This window comes from Anopheles moucheti, chromosome 3, assembly GCF_943734755.1.
Source record: "Anopheles moucheti chromosome 3, idAnoMoucSN_F20_07, whole genome shotgun sequence".
NCBI classification, from domain to species: domain Eukaryota; kingdom Metazoa; phylum Arthropoda; class Insecta; order Diptera; family Culicidae; genus Anopheles; species Anopheles moucheti.
In genome coordinates this window covers 17,855,680-17,876,545 of record NC_069141.1, presented here as the reverse complement: position 1 = coordinate 17,876,545, position 20,866 = coordinate 17,855,680, and the positions used below count along the sequence as shown (strand labels likewise).

Here is a 20,866-nt window from a genome sequence, read left to right as displayed (position 1 = left end):
AACTTTATCACCTTGCTGCAGCGACTGTCCGGAGCATCAGCCGGGAGATAGGGAAAAGCCCGAGACAACTGGCAGCGCCGATCAAACATCGATTCTGGAGCGCCTTTGCAGCCGGCTTTCGACATGGTAGCCCGTCGGCAACATCTAACAGGTTTGGAAATTAAATAATAACTCGAACAAGCGGTCGCTTACCTCCGGTGAGTTTATTGCCTTAAAATAAAAAAAATGCAGAGTAAAAAACCATATTTTTACTTTTAATCCGGCGGGAGTTACTTCTCATTAAAAAAATGGAAAAAAAACTTTTTTGAGTTCTGGAATGCGATTTTTCGTTTGCAGATCAAATTAAGCAAAAACTTCAATCAGGGCATTCGATTTGTCTTTTCGAATGATTGCGCTAAGCAGCACAATTCGTGTACAATTAGAACATTAATTCGTCACAGGCATCGACTCGAAATAGATCCAACAGCTGTGCCTGCAAGCTGACCGGCCACCTTTCGAGTGCGTGCGGTCAAGTGGCGCTAGACTGACCCTCGATTCCGCAAGCGAAGCGTTACTAAAAACAAACCGACTGCAACCCAAACGCACTCAAGCGCTGTTAAATTTAGGCGTAGAAAATTTTTGATTTACACTACACCGGGCCTGCGACATTGCTGTAGCCTGTGAGGGTATTCTGGATCAGTGTCTTTCACTTCAAGTTGCAACAGCTGCCTCCTGGTTGAAGTGTAATGTCTTGCTCTTGCTCTTAAAATTAGGTCAAACTCGAGTGGTTTTGGTCCTTGTATGAAGACATGCAGATAAAACTCCGTTAACGATATTGTCCGATGATAGGAAGATCCGTGACTGCATCAACTGGCCCAACAGCCACCTGGCTCGCTTTGAACCTGGACCTCTTCCGTTTGGCTTTTCTGTGAAAAATTACGCCAAAGTTAGCCGGCCAACCGGAACGAAACCTCCGGTACCGTAATGACTTCATTACGAGGCTGAGCACACGACCTTGGCTCACCTTGCACACTTTGTGGGTTCGATGGATTTATTAGCCTCCGGGATAATGGCAATCATTACCGCATGCCAACACCGGTGCATCAGGGTGGGGTGGTGCACATTTATGACGCTACAAGATCACCAGGCGGTCCGATGCGCGTCGAATGCTCAATGAACGATCGAGAATTCGATGATCGCACCCGTTCGGGGCATGAAGGCTCGACACCACACCAAGCGGCAGAGAGTCCGGGGAATGTACGATTGCTGCTTTCCAACAGTACCCTAAAGATACCGAAATGCAACAGGTATCGGCAGTAGCGCTTCTGTATCGAGAAGAGGAACCCTGCGAATGTCCCGGGACCGTTTAATAGCACCCGCATAATGCATGCAGCAAAAACGTTGTACGGTTTCTACGGTGCAATAAATCTGGAATCGTCCTCTTCTCGGACTTACCGTATTCTTCCCCACCCAAACGGACCTCCGGACCAAACATGGAAGAAGCATCCGACAGGACGTCTGGCAAACAGAACCCATCATAATATTATCGTCTCTTTTTTTTTTGTTTTATTCCCCAATGCAGTTCTACCGGTGCCGCACACTTTCGCACAACCGGATACTCGGTCACTACTGACGGATAAACAAAACATTTAAAACATCAATACGACGTGCCCTTACAGCGTTGGGTGATTTTTCGTCAATCTCTTACATTGGAACCATCGTGGCATTTATTAATGAGCAAACATAGTAAAGTTAATACGCATGTGCTAATTTATTCACTGAACCCCAAAGCACCTTTCGTAGGGATGGGAAAGATGGCTTTTGCCCGGCTGTCCGTTGAGCATGGATGGGAAGGAATCTTTTACAGCAGCTATCCTTTGTGCATGACTGCATGGCTTGTGAAGAACATGGTATCACCTACTGGAAATTATCTTTCTTCAGCGAACATCACGTTCAGGGAGGTATTTTTATTGAGCCTTTTAATTATGGCTTTCCAAAGATCGTCGACGAGACATTCGATGTGGCCTGGCTCTTCACAGCCGAGTAGCAGTGATCATACTTCTGCTACATTACTTGTTATTTCTCACGCGCTTCTGAACGTTTAGCACTTGATGGAACCGGCGACAGGCAGTTTGATTCTCGTTTATAAAATGGAGTCCTTATTTAATAAAGTGATTTGGTTCGTTGCTACGATACTTACACTACTTGATTAGTATCTATTCGACTAAGTCCTTTCGAAGATCAATTCTATCATTGATACACACAATAAACGATTATTTTGCTTAGGAGAAAAATTGCCATATCTCATTACACTCTTTCGTTCCTAACCTCCTAAAATTTGCTTCAATATTCTTCTACGCGGTCTAGTAGGAAAAAAGGAAGTACGCTACCTGAATAGTTTAAAAACACAAGTAGTTTTACAATGCCTCTCAGGAATTGGGCATATTATTCTTTCTCCAAACAAAACACAGCCGTACACGAAAAAAATACCAAAGGCAATCATTAAAATGCCGGTTTTTTTGGTAACGGAAACAAGTTAAACATGTTGTCTAAATTGCACTTCAATAATGGTCTAACCTAACCAAAACGTAATAATTGTTTCCTAAAGGTATTAAACGGCTTCTATTGTAAGCGTCAGTAGACGACCAAAAAAAAAACCCCAGGACAGTAAAACAACAAAACCGGAAGCTTTGCCACCAGCAATAGAAGGTATTCCATGGCTTTTCAAAACAATGATGTAGACTTGTAAATAAACAAAGCCAATCATAAAATGGCAGGTATTTGTTTCGGACCAAAACAATATTTTAACATATCAATGAAATGAATGCTCAGGTTAAGGGAGTCTTAACTTCATTCCATCGTTTATTCATGTGAGCTTTTTCCAAAATAGAGATAAAACTGATTTAGCCAGGATTTACGTTGCTCAGCAGTACTAAGATTCTTGGACAACTATAAATCCTGCACGCTTATCAACGCATTCACTGAGCAAAATACCTGTTGCTGACTCAACTCGTTATCGTTTAGAAGTGGTTAACCTACTCAACGAAGTCGCTTTAAAGTCTCATCCATAACTTGAGTTCGACCATTCCAAGCCTCGTAAAAGGTAGTTTGGAGTAGAAAATTTACAACCTAATGTACACTTCGCCGATAGCTTGCCACACATGTCAACACTAAATCACTTCTTTTCGGAGCGAACAAATGGAAGGCACCGATGGAACACGCTAAAGCTAACTATGACTATTAGTTAATCGTTTCCGATGGCTTTCACTTCATGGCGTTCTGTGTGCTTTCTATCTGGAATTACTAGACACGTTTACTCCCAAGTCATCCTGTCAACTATGGAGCGCTATCGGCGATCCCCATTGAGGACACTCCGCCTCATAGGTACCGCGTCGACCGGGAGCATCTAATCTAAAGCCTACACCGACAAGTTTACAGCCGTCCGTCCGTCGGGAATGGGTTCGTACCGTTCCACTCCTTAGAAACACGCATCACGCATTTCCTCGCTGCCCTGGCCGATGTCGCGACCGTTTTTTCGATGCACCGAGCAGCACGTCAACCATGTGGGGTCCCCCTGGTACGAGCTTGCCCACAACAGACAGTTGGTTGTGGCTGTCACGCGTGACTATCTAGAATATTCCAGATAACTGATTTCCGAAGCAAACAGGTGAGTACGACCCGTACGGCCACCTTTGGAGGTCCGGATGGTATGGGAACACTTGCCCTTGTGTTCGCTGTTCCATTTCGCCTTCATACCCCAAACGCATTATCGACAAGCTGGACATCCCCTTTGATATCGCGGAGAGTAATACTGAAATATCTGCTCAAACCGTTTGCTACCCTCGGTGTATGTGGGTTGTATTTTTTGTCTTTCCTTCTTTGAACCCACCCCCCCACTACAAATGTGCTTCCCATTGCACATCCTTTCACCCATCACCGGCACGATAAGCTGCAGAAGCAATGGTAATAATAAAGACCGGGGCAGTAACATTCCCGCTTATCACTGGAAGTCCATTAGGTTTGACCACTGGATGACAGTTTTATACGATATTTCAACGTGGATTAAAAGTAACGATCAGTTGTAGTTCCTCTTCTTTTATTTTTGTTTCGCTGTTGTGCTGCTGCTGCTGCTGCTTCGCTGTTTGCTCGTTCATGTGCAGTAAAGTTAATGTTGCTGCCGCTTCTTCGCTGCCACCTGGGTTTCGATTACGCTCTGCCACTGCCACAGCGACAAGCTTAACGCCGTTCGGGTTCGGTATACGATCGCCTCCGGGAAAATTGCGGAGTGAACCGTTACCGGGCCTTCTCATGGGACGTCATCCTTAATGAGACATTATAGGGAAAAGATAGACTCGGCCGGGAGGGCAAAGCGGGACCGTCCCGGGACCGTCAATCGAACCGATCGATGATGTTCGCACGCATGTTCAATCAGTCGACTAATGACCACGACACATCGACCCCCCCTCACCTGCCCTCCTCCTCCTTCCCGCACAGCACTGCACTGCAATAACTTGTGGATTTATTAAAAAATTACAAATTAATGATAATATATGGGCCGACGGTGGAATTAAGTGATAAGAGGCCCGGAGGCGCATCTGGAAAACAGGTCCCCGATCGGGTATTCCAGAGGCGGGCAGCAAAAGACCGGGGAAATGATTCAATTCGATCAGCTCAATGTGACGACCGGACCGTGGACGCTTTATCCCCTCCGCTCGTGGAATGTCCCGTTGGAGGGGTGATTTGTTGTTTTTTTTTTTTTTTATTATGTCGGGCGACTTTATCTGACCGCCCGGTAGGAGGTACTGAATGGCGATTTTGCGATTTTGCCTTTTGCAAAAAAAAAAAAAAAAACATTCCGGCTACGGTGTTTGGTGTGTGGTCTCGCGCAACTACAAAACAGGTCCTGGAGCGATTGTCATCCACGCAGCATGATGACGGTCGCCATTGTTCGTCGGCCGTGCTGTTGTGAGGGGGCAGCTTTCGGTGATTCGGTGAAGTGTTGGCGAAACATGGAAAGAAATCAATTATCAAGCGTTCGTGTGGGGTTTTGGGACCAATTTCGGTGTGGCTTATAACAGGCCGCTACAACTCGCTCGAAACTTGAGCCGCGCACCGGGCAATACACGGTCGAATATAGCACCGCTGATAAGCTTCCAATTCAACCGAAAACCAGTGCCATTCAGAAGGGATTAAAAAGCGGGTTTTTTTTGCGTGTGTGTGTTTTATAGTGAAGATCGCTTCTTTTGTTTATGTTCGAACAGCAGAACAACATTGATATGCAACTGATCGCAACCAGTTTGTTGGAATTCAAAATGGCGAACAGCGGAGAAATCTACCCCCGAAAAACATGGTCATTAAGGGGGATTACGGAATAATGCTTGCCAATCGCAACAACCCCTTGCAGTGGAGCAGATCTCAAGAACAGAACACCACAACCCATACGCTCCTTACAGCAATAGGAGTTGATTGTAGGAGCGGTTTCAACCCACCACACGAGGACGTGCATTAATTAAAGACAAATTGGTATACAATTAGCACACAGTAAAAAACGTTACTAATGTACCCATTATGCGTGATTAATGCCATGGTATGGCATAACGAAAACAACTACCCCCGGTTTCGCTCGCCACCACTCGATCAGGTGTCGTACCCATGCGCAGGTGTCCATTATTGCCCGCGTACGCCCGGCCAGGATCCGGCGATGTTTGATCGAGTGCAACTCTTAACGTGATCAATTTCGAGGCCAATTGCTACCGTAGCAAAGTGAGGCGCTCCTTTCCACATGAGAGGGGAAAATTAAATTATTTGTTGATTGCTCAACGGATCGATTACAAAATGATCGATCACTGCGATCGATTGGTTGGTTGGAATGTGACCGAGCGTGTACGTTTAATGGTGTTGACAGCTATACGGAGCTGCGGCTGCATCAATGAAACTGATGAAGAATGAAGCATTTTACACAGCCATGCAGAGGCTCTGCGATTTTGGCACAGGTAGATTGTGGGTCGTTTTCGGGGTACGTTCCCCGAGACCGAGAAGTGAGCAAAGGACTCGCTCCGCTGTACCTGTAGGTGGGCTGATTAGCGGAAGAATTTAAGTTAATTTCGGTCGCTTCCTCCTGAAAGGCTGAGGATTTTCGTATCCCTTTTCTTCGAGAAGTGGTTTGACAGACAGGTTGCCCCCAGATTCGGCAGATGGATCAGCACGGTCGCAAACCCAGCAGTCGCACACATACACGCACGCTTCAAGTGAGTAGGGTATACATATCCAGCAACGGATTTGGTGTCGTATGTTGTTTTTTCTATTGCCTCTTTCGGTGGGATTCTTTTGTTTCTAGCGAACGGTCACGAAATGCGCCCTCGGGACCGCATCCAAATACCACCAAGCCCACGACGGCCGTGCACCTAAGAGGATTGTTTACTTTTGTAATTATGCTTTCACCGGCTCGGGAGCGCAAATATTTTAACGAATAATGAGTGTAATGAGTATCATCATATCATGCAGTGCACATCAACACTTGCCTCCTTTTCGCCAACAGCATCGGGGCGGTTAAGTGCCGGACCGGTTGGGTGGATGAACATGAGAACAAAAAAGGAGGCTGCTAATGCTGCTAATCCGCATCCACAAGTAAGATCACTTCCATCGATGCGAGAAGCTGTCTTTTGTTCGAAATTTGCAAATGCATTCAGCGGGATTAGGGATGGACCAGAAACTGCCTACACATATCGGTGTATATCGATCCGGCGCGACCATGCATGCGTGAAGGCTGGAAGTAAAAGAGCCTCAGATATAGCAATAAGGGTGCGTGTCGTTGAAGATTGCTGGCTTGATAGTAGTGCTTTTTTTTATTCTTTTACGAAGTACCAGGTCGAATGGTCAGAGATCCTGATTTTTCCTGTTGGACAAGGTATGCTTTCGAAATACTTAAGGGCATAATTCCTTTGCTTTGTTTATTTGTTCGGGTATATTGATATATCCAAAGAAATTGTTATTTAACAGCTCACAAATTGCTTAAAATACGTTAATGCAGTTTTACAGTTGTTTAAAGAATTAATTAAAAATGTTTGTCAAAAGTTGTTTAAGAGTTGAAGTGATTAGGTGCAGAACTTTACTGAAAATTAATTGTTGTTTAAATCCTTCACCGGTCGCCGTATACCATTCCACTATCAGCATGCTCCAGCTCATTAATTTCCACCCCCTAATTTCAACCCTCATTGGTCATGCCTGCCATCTAGGGGTGAGCTTTTGAAACACCTGCACAGAAGAGCTTTCGGTTCCCTGTCGTCTTTTGTTTCCCGTACACTCCACTCTGCCAGACTACTAGCTTCGTTTCCATGGAAGTGGTTTTCATTCTTTACGCCTTCTAGCTCCAAAAGTAGAAGGTACTTTGAAACACTCGACCTTCATGAACGGTCTTCGGGAAGACAGAAAAAAAACATACCAAAGTAACAATCATTACCTTTTCTCAGACGGCGTTATGAAGCGAATCAAACTGCATGACGGTTTCATTCAATTCAAGCACGATTGAACCCGATTGCAATGCCAGACGATTTTATTAGCAAACGGCTGCCTACTATTGACGTCCACCACATATTTTGAGTTTATATTTAAACGATCTGGAAGGAATGGCTTGCTTCAAATACGACACAATAGGATACGATGATGGGAATTCATTCTAACGTAGTTCTAACAGCAATATCTTTCCTTTTCCGATTTCTTTATCTCACTGACTGAGGCACTGATAACACGACGTTACATGCCATCCGGTAATGACCGGTTTTCAAACACGTAGCACACATCAACCACCACCTAGGTGTGGTCACCATTTCCTGTCCAATGTTTGGAACGGTACTACGATGCTTCTAGGCCAGGAACGATACCTTGCAGCGTACAGATAAATTCACAACAATTCACCTGCGCGCACTGCGTCCCATCACATTTCAACGAAAGCTCAGTCCCATTACAACGTCGCAAGAAATTTCTCATCACTCGCGCACAAGAACAACCAACTCACGCCCCATCCGCCTAATGTTTACCGATCATAAATGCAGCACTCCACAACGCAATGGAACAAAACTTCCCTCTGCTCCGTGCGGCGAGCCCTTTTTGTGCCTTGCGCCATTTAACGATTGCATCAATATTGTCGTTCGTAGAAACGGCACCGTCTCGGTGTGATAGGGTTTTGTCGCATTCCAAGTAACGAAATGAAGCAGCGGGGGTGTGGAATTTATGGAGCTTGTTTTACTCTTTCAAAATATTTCCTTTCTGGCTTCATAACTTCCCCATCAATCGAAGAAACGTTCCAATAGCTAAACGTAGTCTAACATTGTTGCTAGGAAGAAAAGTTTTTATTTCTTAAATTCCTCACAATCTCTGGTTTCACCACGTGCTATGTAAACACAACAACCAAGTCTCAAAACTCCACTCCTTTTCCACCTTCAATAAATCGCATTGAAATGATGCCAATGAAAGCAATATGATCATCACTTACCATCATGATGCTGCATAATAAGATAATGCACTTTATTATCTGTGCAATAACATCACAAACATTCCCGTGCTCAGAACACTGGCACCAGCTCCAGGACGATTGATAAATGTTGTTTGGGTAATATTTTTTCCACCTTAATTTGGCCAAAACAGATTTTTTTTCACACAATTCCAGAAAACACTAAACAGGTGCTTTTGTTCCAGTTTGGAAGAAATTCTGGAGAAAAATACCTAAAGGAAACCAACCCGGCCGATTAGTTAGTTCTCTAGCAATGAACATTTCTGCCCATGGCTCCAGACGAAATCTCATTAATGCTAACCCCGTCCCGTCTTGAGCTAACTCATACCGCTCTCAAAGCGCTCGAACGATCGTCATAAAATTGTTAACTTATAGGACAACGGTAGCTACCACCACAAAAAAGACAAAAATTTCGAATTCTTTTCCACGCCTTAGTCACGCGGCATTCCGGTGGCGCCCGGTGGCGCTAACCTAATTATCTCTGCTTCCGGTACCGCCGACTAGCATCCCATTCCAGCCACCCAGATCGAGAACGCCATTAAAATAGCTGTACGATCGAACCCCGAATCGATCGTAAGAAGTTTGGTTTTATACTTCAACATATCAGAGTTCTCGAACTCTCCTTATGGAGGATAAGATCATCTACCAGATCAGCAGCGCACCTGTCTAACCCAGGCACGAGAAACATGTGCCGTACACTCAGTGTTCTCCTTTGCCTTACCTCTTGCAGCGGAGAATGTCACTCACCACCTCGCGAACGCGTACCCCACATTTTTGGACGAGAATGTCCCAAGGAGTTGGACCAATATTCTAAACACACGCCATCCATGCGTCCCTTAACATCTCATGGCTTTCCCATGCCGATACAAAACGAAAACAAAAGGGACCGATATGTTTATCTTTGGCCCGCTCGCTTTTTCCACCACTCGTGGTGTGACCCACGAAACGCTAGGGTTGGAAAAACCCTTTTGGGCTCAAAAAGGTGCGGCCCCCGGCAGGCGCGTCAGTTCATAAAATCGTTATTTATGAAGATAAAAGTCAGCGGCTATAGAATCTTCATATTTAATTTCTAAAGTGTTTTTCCCGCAAACAAATCTCACCACTCACACCACTTCTGTCCTCTTCCGCCTAGCTCCGGACCGATGCGATGCTCTTCACTGCATGGCTCGCACGGGATGCACTTTTCTAAACTGAGGCGGCGAGTCCGTGGAGTCCGTCCGAAAGGCGCAGAAGCGTGTGGTATTTTTATGATTTTATTTAACTCCCCGCCGTACGCACCTTTCTCTGGTGCCGGTGCGATGTTTCGAATCAATATTTAAATTTTCACAGTAAATTGAGTCATAACACATTAGCAGCACACTGCTCGTGCTTGGGAGGGCTGCATCGGCGACCATCAGTACGATCCCGCTGTGGTGCGGTGCCCTTTTTTACCGGCCCTGTCATCACGGTAAACTCCGTGCTGGACGATGTGACGATCGGCTTGAAGAGCGTCGTGTGATTCGCCGGCGTCACCACCCAGTGGATTGTTTGTGTGTTTGGCTTCAAGCAATTATTTAATGACTCAACTCCCAGACAGTGTTTAACGCACAATAAAAGAAGAAAAGGGATAGTAAATTCAATTACTTACGGAGTTCCTTTCTCTCTTCGTGGGATACTCACTCAATCAATAATCGAATTCAAGAAATCGTTTAAAACATCAACCCTTGATCAAATGCAAACCTTTAACTTTCACATACCACCTACGTACGAATGGCTCGCTTTCCATCAGTTGTGTTGTCTGCTTAAACGATTCATTAAAATTGCTCATCACGCTTTGCCGTATTATCGTTTAACAACCTCCTTTCGACGATGGTCGTCTATTCGTCTAACGGCCAGATCACCACACAGCATGATGCAGTCTCTCTGTCCCTTTGACCATGATGGATCTCTGATGTTTTTCCTTTGCACTTTTGCAAACATTCATCGGCAGGCATACGTGACACACCCCTGGCAGATGAAGATGGTGCACTATTTGCATAACGGGCATCGGTGGTTGACCAATTAAAGTACTCATTTAGGTCGACACTTTGAGCGGACCCTCAACTAAACGCTGATTTAGCAATTGATGTCCAGAAAATTAACAACAACTCGTTATTGCTTTTGCATGAGAATAGCGTTCGAAGTGAGCTTTTGTTGTGTTGATAGATTATAGGTGAGGTATTGTATTTGTAACTCTAATATTGCTAAACAAAAGCATACATATATCCTGGAAAAGTATTCAACACAATGTCTAGTTGCATCTCGGAAAAGTTTCCATTATTTTTTCGTATTTCTTTTTTTTATTTATCCCCCAACGACTTCTACCATTTCCACCACGCGGGAAAACTCGCCCCAAACCGGCAAACCTAATCCTAGTGGCTGCGCTAGTAACCGGAGCAAAAACAAAGACCCATAAACGTTTATCTCAGCGGACGCAAAACCAGGAGTTCGACGCAATTAAAATTTAATGTCCCACATGATTCGAAATCGTTGCGAAATCGTAAAACCGTACAAAACCCGATTCGCCTTACCCGTAACGCCGTGTCCGGGCGAGGCGGCTCGGTCGGTCGCTGGTGCTCTGGTCTCTGGAGAGGATTTTTGCTTGGAAGGGTTTTTTGCATCCAGCCCGAGGGGGTATCCTTGCACGCCATTCCGCGCTCACATGTCATCGGTCCCCGTTTTCAATTAAAGTTAATACGATTTTGATAGAAACGATCCTGGACGGTGGTCTACTCAACGCAAACGAACCATTTTTATGATGATTCCTGCCACAGCTCCTTCCTTCCGTGATGCCGTGCGTTGCTTTGATTTGTTAAAGAGAAGAAGTCAGTTAACGGCTTCAACGGTTTGGTGTTTGGTTGTTGCGTCTTCGCAACATCCTGCCGGAGGAGCTTGGGGAGGTTTTCCACGGGAAAATCGCAACCGTCAGCTTAAATTGGCTCAAGCGTTTATTGCAAAGCGTCATGTCATATCGTTGAAGGGTGACGATACATAAACGACCATATGGGTGGTATGGGAGTGTTGAAACGATCTTACTTAAAGATTCCTTAAAAAGCGATTCTTATGTAATGTACAAGTCTTATAAATCAGTTAATTTAGACCAACAGAAAAGAAGCCACTCGAAGTGCTTATAATTATTTGTAATTTCCCACAGCCTCCAAAAAAAAGAGAAAAACCTCAACCTGCTACATTCCAATCGATGCTTGCAACACAGCTGCAGAACAGCTCGAAATGTGTTAAAAGCACTCCATCAGCACATCCTACGCCATCCAAACCCCCCCCCCAAATAGGTAACATCCACAGCCATAAAAAATAAACGTTTCACTCCGACCCCCGCAAGCAGTTGCGTGAGCCAAAAAGGGGAACAAACAAATCCATTATTTCGTCGTCAGCGACTTACGCGACGAATTGTGACGCTCTTTTCTAGTGTCCGATAAGGTAAACAGGTAATTTGCCTGTGTTTCTATTTCTTTTGGGGGATTTTTTTTTACTCGTTCGCAAAGCTCACCAACTTCAAAGCCTTCGCCTGGTGGACCCATCCTTCCGGGTCAGGTTTGTTTTGACGCGGATGGAAGTGCATCCGCATGGAACGATGGGATACAATTCTCACCCCGCGTTGCTTTGTGATGCAATGGCGTAAGATGGCGTGGCGTGAAGCGAGTTGGGAAGGGAAACCGCCCGGTGGTGGTCACGCACTGGACACACACATAGTTCGGCATTGGGTCCGCGCTAATGATGCGATCCATGCGTGCTCAGACGACGCTCAACTGTGGTTCGACGTTGTTGAGCGTGTGCCGCCGTGAAGTCAGTTCCGTTTCATAGTGACAAAGTGTGCAAAGTTGCTGCTCGGAAGTCTAGCGGAATCTGTTCCTGTTGGAGGGGTTTTTTAATACTTTTATTCACATTCCACAACCAATCGAACGATCGTACGAACGCACAGCGCAATCAAAGCAGAAGATAAACTCCCCATGCCCCTGGCACCTGGCGCCGCAACGCAACCGAACCGAGCGAAAAGGAAGCGAACAGGCGGACGAAATCCGAATCCGAGTTCAACCAGCATCTGCCGAAGGATTCCGCCGTTTGGTGCCGCGAGTTCGTGCGTTAGTTAGTTGCCGCTGGTAGTGTGTGTGCGTTTGCGTTTGCGTTTGCGTTTGCCCTGGTCGATTCCGATTTCCGAATGGAAAACCGAACCAACCGGCAATCGAGCGATGGGACGGCGCTAGCAAAGCCACCCGCAAGCCAAGCCGAATGGCGAACGTGTACGGTCGGGTGATGTCCACCGAATTTGCAGCAATGTGTGCGCCGGGTTTTTGTGCGAAATAAACCACAGTCGATCATCGTGCGACGCCGACTGAGGATGCAACACTGATGTGTTGATGAGGCGCAGTACGGACTCCTTGCCTCCGTTTGGAGCGTGATCTACCGGTGACCAGTGGAGTCTTTTCTAGTTAAACGGTGACAGCAGGACTTTTGAAGAATTCTTTTTAAATTCATCCAAACGTTCGTGTGACACAGTTTGTTTCGTAACTGCATCCGGTCTGAAATCGGCATCGTATGTTTGAGTTTACCATCCCAGCTCCGGAGACTCGATATGAACATGGGCGACCAACCGAAGCCCGTTGGAACCAACGTGACGCCAACGTTACCGCGTTGACAGTCGCTCGTTAGTCGGTGTTAGTGTGTGGCTCGGTGTGGATTGGTTTTAGGGGTGGCCCCGGCATTCGCATTGCCGTACGCAAAGTGATCGTGTCGAAAGGATTCGTGCCCGGTCGGGGGGGGGGGAAGAAAAAAACCCCTCAAAGACAGTGAATTAAACGAAAGCGCTGCGCGAAACAATCGCATCATTGTAAGCCGATCGGTGGTGAAAGGTGATGGCCGCCGGTGTGACTTCCAGGCGTAACGGGTGAAACAGTTGTTCGTTCGATTGTGATTCAGTTCGGTCCCGGATGGCAAGGGAAGGGATGGACACAGTGCGGGAGGCTGGGACATTGGGTGGCCTCAATGGTGGGGGCCGGAATCGGGCCGAGGGGTCCTTCCAGCAGAGGAATATATTTGCCAGTTTGCTCATTTTGAGTGCGATTTGTTGCTTCATCGAGTGCAACGATGTCATCACATCGAAGGGGTGAGTAAAATGGAGTAAATTTTGAAGTTTATGTGCAGCATACCTTTTCGGTCGATTTTAGTGTAAATTTAAATAAGCAAAACATTGCAACGAAGATAAATTGTACCGACCTAACCTGAATTCAAACGTAATTGACAATCATCACTCATTTTAAAATAAATACGCGAAAATCAGATAAATGATTTGAAAACATGAGTTTATTTTAATTATAATAACCGTAAAACTAAACAAACATTGATAAACATTAAATAAGCAGCATAAAACGAAGTAAAATCAAGTTTATGCTTTTCATAACTCTATTGAATAGTTTTCGAAGTAACTCAACAAGTAATTATTTGAATGCTACTTTATTAACTTTAAAAATGTTTATTACTCGATTTCATCTAAGCATTTTTATAACTGTCATTAACAAAACAGAACAGAAGGTGTATTTAAAACAGATATAAAAACAATTCATTAGCTTTTTTATATCTTATATAACAGTATTTCATAGTTGTCATGTATTTATTTTGAATTAAATTTTTATACTATTTTTAAATCATTCCCATTATTTATAGTTTGCAAATTATTAAATTATATTTATAATAGGTCAGAATTTCGTTGAATCCGGATTCGAACACGATTAAGCCATGAATTTGTGCTATATCACTATTTTGGTATTTGTTATTACTAATTTATCTTAAAAATATATCAATTCACAAACGTTCATAAGTGAGGAAAATGTTATCCTCATGTACTTCAAGAAGCTAATTAACATTAATCAAACAGTAGCTTAAGATGGCTCCATTCATCGAGAGTGATACGACAACAATGATCCAAAGCCATACAATTTCGCGTACAATCTCCCACTCATTTACATCCCAGTACAACCAATTATTCACCTGTTCCACCAGTTCGCCCAAAGTCAAGAATCTTAACAACTGTATTTACGGGCTGACGCACTCCGGCGAAAAACGGCTCTACCGTGTCCAGAACACCGTGAACAGCGGCGGCGGTGTCTCTATATCTCAACAGGCTTGTCAAATATTTACTACTTACGGCTTTTCTCCCACGATGTATGGCGCTCCCCCCCTGGGTTCCCATCCTTCTGCCACGAACCGCCACATTTATCCGCCAAGCCGGATATCCGAAATCCTGCTAAATAAACTTACCACCAGTTGTGGGCTACTGTATCACGGTAGCGGGCGAGTCGCCGGAGGAAGGGACAGGAATTAATTTACATCGATATCGGTTTGCAAATTTTCCCCACATCAATTATTATAATTGACCAACAGCAAACGATGATTTGCTTTGCCCCCGGCACCGGTTCCATCGCCCCCACATGGTCCCGTTCCCGCCAAATAGGTAGCATACGGTACCACGCACACACAACACCGACCGGATTCCGGTGAATCGTGATTCGCATGGCAGCGAAAACGAAACCAAACAGAACCGACTTTCAAATACAAAAAAACACACACCTTTTGCTCCATTTACATTTGTAGTCCACAACCTCGCCGCGCATCCTACCCTTCGATTGGACAACATTCCGAAGATACTTAAATCTCGAAATGAGCGATAACGTGAAATCGAATTAAAATTTATAGACATTACCATCTGCCATCTGTAATGTTTGACTTTCCACATCGCTTCAAACAACCCAACGGCTTCGGGGGATGGATTATGGAGCAACGGCCGGTGGTGATACAAAGCGAATAAAATAGCATCCGCTTGACGTGGACACACATGCAAATCGATTGGAATGCATACGGAGCATCAAAAATGTATCCTCCAAAATAACAAAACTCAGCGTTGGACCGGTTAAGCGCACAAAGGAAAATAAAAGTGACAACGAACGAGCTGGTTTTTTGGTGGGTGCAAGTGCAACGATGTGCAGTTGTGCGATACAGTTCGATGACAATCCGAGCGATGGCACGATTTGCGCTGATGGCCACCATCAATCAGCACCAGCCAGCCAGTTTGATGCAATCAGTGATATTTTTATATTAAAACAATAACAAACCAGATAAACAGGGCCACTTTGTACTTGGGTTGGTGGGACCAATCGCCGGACCACGACGCGGTTGGGCGGGTGTCTACAAATGTTAAACTATTTCCCACCCCGTGCGGCCACCCATTCACCCGGTTCACCCGGTAGCTTACATTCGAACGGTCCGAACCGCTATCACCAAATATTTTAATTAATTTATGAATATTTCATCCAGCAATGTCAACGATTCCAGCGACGAACGAATCGTTGGGGAAAAAATCGTTTCCCTGTTGGTATGGATGTACGCATATTTTCCAACGTATGTTTGTGAGCGGGAAATGGAGCTCGATTCGACTGCATTGTTTCGATTTGTGCAGTGGAGGCGCCGATAGTGGTTTAAAGGGCGATTTGGTGAGCTATTTATGTGAACTGGAACGGGAAGTTTGATCTATTTGTATTTAATTAGCTACAACGAACTGCTTGCATAGTTCAGTTATTTTATTGCAAAAGATACCCTTACACGTTCCAAAACTACGAAAAAAATCTTTAACACAAAATTCATTCAATTCAATTCAGACTATCTCATTCAAAATTGCTCCAATACTCTAAAGTTGAACGTTTATAATAAGCTTAATAAAATGCTAAATGAAAGCTTTGTTCAGACCTCAAAAGTGTACTACCCCCTCAACATGTCAACAAGATACTTCAATAATCAATGGCGGTCGGGATGATGTAGATATTATCGACGCTGGTCTCTCACAGGATAGGACCGTTAACAATCCATTCGTCCGTAGCGTTTAGTAAACCGGAAAAGGTATGCCAGACTTAGCACCACATTCAAGAGTATTTTTGTTGTTTAAAAAGTTCACTTCATTCATTTAATAGTACCCACAGTTTAACGTTATTGTATTAAAAGAAACCCCTCGTTAAAAAAAGATTCCCAAACCGACAATGAGACTTGAATTAGAAATCTCTTTCAGAAATGTCGGTTCCCTCCTGCCGAACCATTTTAAACCATATGCCACAGTTAACCGTACTTATCCCTTATAATTGCGTCTAGTTTTGTTCACCCATACCCGAGTCGCTCTCGACTGCCTCTCGCCACTTTCACACAAAAATGTTTCGAAACCATATTCCGCTGAATTGATTTCTTTTACGACTTTTGTCTGCGATACTTTTCCGCATACTACATTCTACTGCATACTTGGCAAACGAGCAACAAAAAATGCACCCCTCATGGGTAGCATCATACCGCAGGGTATGATATGAGATGATGGCCCCAAACATAATGGTTGAATGGTGCGGAAAATCTACTCAACAAGTGGCCCGGTACGGTAAAATGCTTGCTCCGGTTAGCTTGCTGCAATGGGTGTCGTTGGAACCCACGGGGAATGTTTTCAAAAGTACCTTCTGTTCAGAGTTGTGCTCCCGGCCGCCGGATTCCCAAACCAACCTCCTGCTACACGGTGCCCACAGACAACAAATCTAAGTAGCAATGGTTAAAAATACAAATCTCCCTCGTTTAACAACTGCTAAGATCTGGATCTAGAATAACACACGCCCGCCTCAGGAGTCCTTCGGCTCTAAAAAAGGAATCCTTCCCGTTTCGCTAACGATTCTTTGTTACCGTGCACAGACGCAGGCTAAGCAGTGTTGGTGGTGGTGGTTTTTCGCGATATGAAAACATAATTTTCCGCGACCCGGTTGCATATGTCGCGCGCGTCGCGAATGAATGGTCGGTTTCTGCCCTGTACCGGCGCACCGAAACCCACCAGGCAGTTGAAGTCAATTTCCTTATGAAAATATCTATTATACCGTCTGTAGAAATTTCGCCCCATCCACACTTTAAACCGTTCCCGGTCTCTAACCACCCCTGGCCTGTGGGCGTGTGTGTGTGTGTGTTTTTTCATTAATTTTATGCTACTCCATTGCATCTTCGATGTCTAAATACCATCAATGAGAGGGTTTTTAGCGGAAAATGACACTCGGTAAACATGGGCCACCCGTTCACCGCGCTCCATTCGTTGGGTCGCAGAAATTGCATCCCTGAAGTTGCTTACACACTTGCGCTTAAGTAGCTGCGGGTACTGTGGGGATAATGTTCGCTAAATGACTACGATACCTGACATGCATAACGGATACCTTCCTTTGTGGACGTCACGGTTTGTTAGGGGTGGAGGTGGATGTCTTTAGGCTTGCCGGTAACGATGCAAAGACAAATATTCCGTTGTTTTGCTCAAAGTAAGTTGTGCAGTGCTGAAAGTAAGACCAAGAAAATATATTGGTTTTCCGTTTGCATGCCTTTTCGCTTCAAGAGCTTTGCTTAGCCTACTCAGGTTAATTAATTTGTTGTTAAATAGTGTGACGGATCACTTCTGCTAGCGACCAAATGGCCTGTTCGTTGGGAGATGATTTTGCAATAAACATGGAACTCAAACTTAAAGTAACAATCAAGAAATGTTTTGTGTTACATAATGATTATTTGATCTAGCCCATGGTTTGCTAAACTTTATTAATGGTTAGGTGAATATTAATTAAGATAATATTACTATATACTTCTATAATTCTAAGTTTATTTTAGAGTTATTCAATGTGGGGCTATACAATCATCCCAGTAACATTTCAACCCAAATCGGTTATGCTGCCTATAAATTTACTCTATTAAATTGGTTCCAATACATTAGCTATCATTCATTTATTATCCCTAAATAACTTAAATTTATTTGTTTAATTCGTGTTTTGAATGAAACAATGCTAGAATATTAATAACAACATTTAAAATGCGTTTGATTCGAATGCTAACATCGAGTTGTATATCTCTTGGTTCAAGGTGAATAGCGCATTGCATACCTTCTAGGATACAATGTACTGCGGATTGCATACCAATCGAACATTGCATACAATGAGCACAACGTGTTCTACGCCTGGTAGTATGCAATGCGCATTACACATTTTCTCGAACGTTGATTTCAAATCATTACATCGTAAAATTTAAAGGATTGAAAGGCAGATATTTTCCCATCGTAAAATATTTGCATAGGTTCAAAACAATTCACACAAAGCTAATAAAACGCCCCTCTTGTTTTTGCAGAGATACTCCATCATCGTCAGCAAAAAACACAGTAATGGCCGTTTTTAGTCCTATGATCAAAACTCCCGGCCCTTGCAAATTTTTGTCCGGCACGCGCAAACAGAACCATCAGTGTCGGCGCGACATCGGACTACCGGAGGCAATCAAGGAAGCGCGCCGTCTGGCGGTAACGCACTGCGAGGAACAGTTTCGATACGACCGATGGAACTGCTCGATAGAAACCAGAGGCAAGCGCAACATTTTCAAGAAGGTACTGTATGCTTCACCCGCGGTGGCTGCTAGAACCGAATTAATGCGTTCGTTGTCACTATTTCCGCAGGTGTATCGCGAAACGGCATTTGTACACGCACTCACTGCCGCCGCCATCACGCACGCGGTCGCACGTGCTTGTGCTGAAGGAAAAATGACCAAATGTCAGTGCGCCTCGGAGAGAAAACCCGAGGCTACGAGTCTGGCCTGGCGCTGGGGCGGATGCAGTGACAATCTCAAGCACGGCAAGCGCGTCGCACGGAACTTTCTCGAGCTGCAGCCGAAAAATTTTGATCCGGTCGCTGAAATGCTACGGCATGATAGTGAGGTAATGGGGTATATTAATTACAATGATCAACACCTCGTTCATGTTGCTTTTGAAACGTGTATTAACAGGTTGGCATAAGTGCAATTACCAGCGCAATGACAGATCGTTGCAAATGTCACGGCGTTTCGGGATCATGCTCGATGAAAACGTGCTGGAGAAGGCTTGGCGACTTTAACACGACTGCGGCACTGCTGAGAACAAAATACCATCTTGCCATACGGAAGATTCCGGTTAACAATAAAACATCACGCCGATCGGCACCGAGGGACTTCCGCCCAAGGGTAAGACAGTCATTAGCTTCGACGGAAACGCCGAAAATGAAACGTAACCAAATAAATCGCGTTCAATGCTTGCAGGAAACGGTCTACGATCAGCTGTACTACTTCGAAACCTCACCCACGTTCTGCTCGGTGACGCGTGGCCGCCGATGTCTGCATCCGGACAACTGTGCGACACTCTGCTGCGGTCGCGGCTACACCACCAAGGTCATCAAGACGCTCGAAAAGTGTCGTTGCCGCTTCACGAACGGGCGCTGCTGTCAGGTGGTGTGTGACTACTGCGAAAAGTACGAGGATCGATATTACTGTAAATAGTAGTTCCATCGTGCATCGTGAACCCGCGAAGCACACTTATTTATTCACATTCAACCAGTAGCATTGTAAGAAGCACGCAACATAAGCAGCAGCAGGTTGCGCAAAGCAAAGCAAGAACAGCTTCCTCATTCACGAAAATCCAATCACATGTTCGTACTCATGCATCTTAATGTTAGAGATTATTGAAAGCACGAAGACGAGGAAAGTACGCAAAGATTCACATAGTCAGCCCGGCAGCTTTTGTGTACATTGGCAACGCTGCAACCAAGCAGCAAGCAAACGAATCTAAGGGTAGCGGAATCAAATGGAATGCTCAGTACATTTTCTGGTGGCCATCAAACAAACTCTCTAGTTCTCGTGTATCTTTAGCGGATTTCAACAAAAAAAAACCCACTAGCATCCGGTAGCATTTAGTCGTAATTGGTGTCAAACGTGTCCGTACTAGGTGTAGCTTCGAATGGTAGAGCTAATACAGTGTATCATTCAAGCTCACAGCATCCAAACGCTAATATAAACGCTAGGTTAGTTTTAAAATTTCTTTCTCAATCTCGCTCTTAACCTACAGCAATTGAAGTAAAAATAAATCAAAACTAGTTGTAGATGATTATCATACTTGGAAGAAATGAAACAGTGTGTTTATTTATTTTACTTTCATCATTAAGGCTTCATATTAAAAACTCATTTCAATTAAAACTGTAAGAAGAATGTTTTTAAGCTTAAGAATGTTGGATATGAAAACTATAATTATTCACACCTAATTGAAATATTGATTTTGGATTAACATCTTCTACAGTAAAGTCATCGTCCTTTTTCTATACGGAAAGAATTTTAATCCCTGGCGACATTTCTTGAATTGTTTAATATCCTTTTAAGGATAACGAATTATCTTTTGTTGAGAAAGTATTTAGCAAGTAAAGAATCGAAAAGAGCCATCATAATAAGTTCTTAATTTTTGTTTCTTAAAAGGTTAGAATTTTTGTATCCGCAACTTACTAAACACCTGTTTAT

At 44.3% G+C, this 20,866-nt stretch overlaps 1 protein-coding gene across 2 annotated transcripts; it reads left to right on the top strand.

Moving 5' to 3' along the window:
* The first annotated feature begins 13,288 nt into the window (after nucleotides 1-13,288).
* On the top strand, nucleotides 13,289-20,303 carry LOC128303239 (protein Wnt-4). 2 transcript variants are annotated; one of them, XM_053040124.1, is made up of 5 exons: nucleotides 13,289-13,628; nucleotides 18,689-18,938; nucleotides 19,008-19,265; nucleotides 19,334-19,546; nucleotides 19,622-20,303. In XM_053040124.1, the coding sequence occupies exons 1-5, from the start codon at nucleotides 13,453-13,455 to the stop codon at nucleotides 19,856-19,858; spliced, it is 1,134 nt and encodes a 377-aa protein (XP_052896084.1). In that variant the 5' UTR covers nucleotides 13,289-13,452; the 3' UTR covers nucleotides 19,859-20,303. The 2 variants fall into 2 exon arrangements, with proteins under 2 accessions (XP_052896084.1, XP_052896083.1); XM_053040123.1 differs by having other exon boundaries at nucleotides 19,334-20,303.
* The last annotated feature ends 563 nt before the right edge of the window (nucleotides 20,304-20,866 follow it).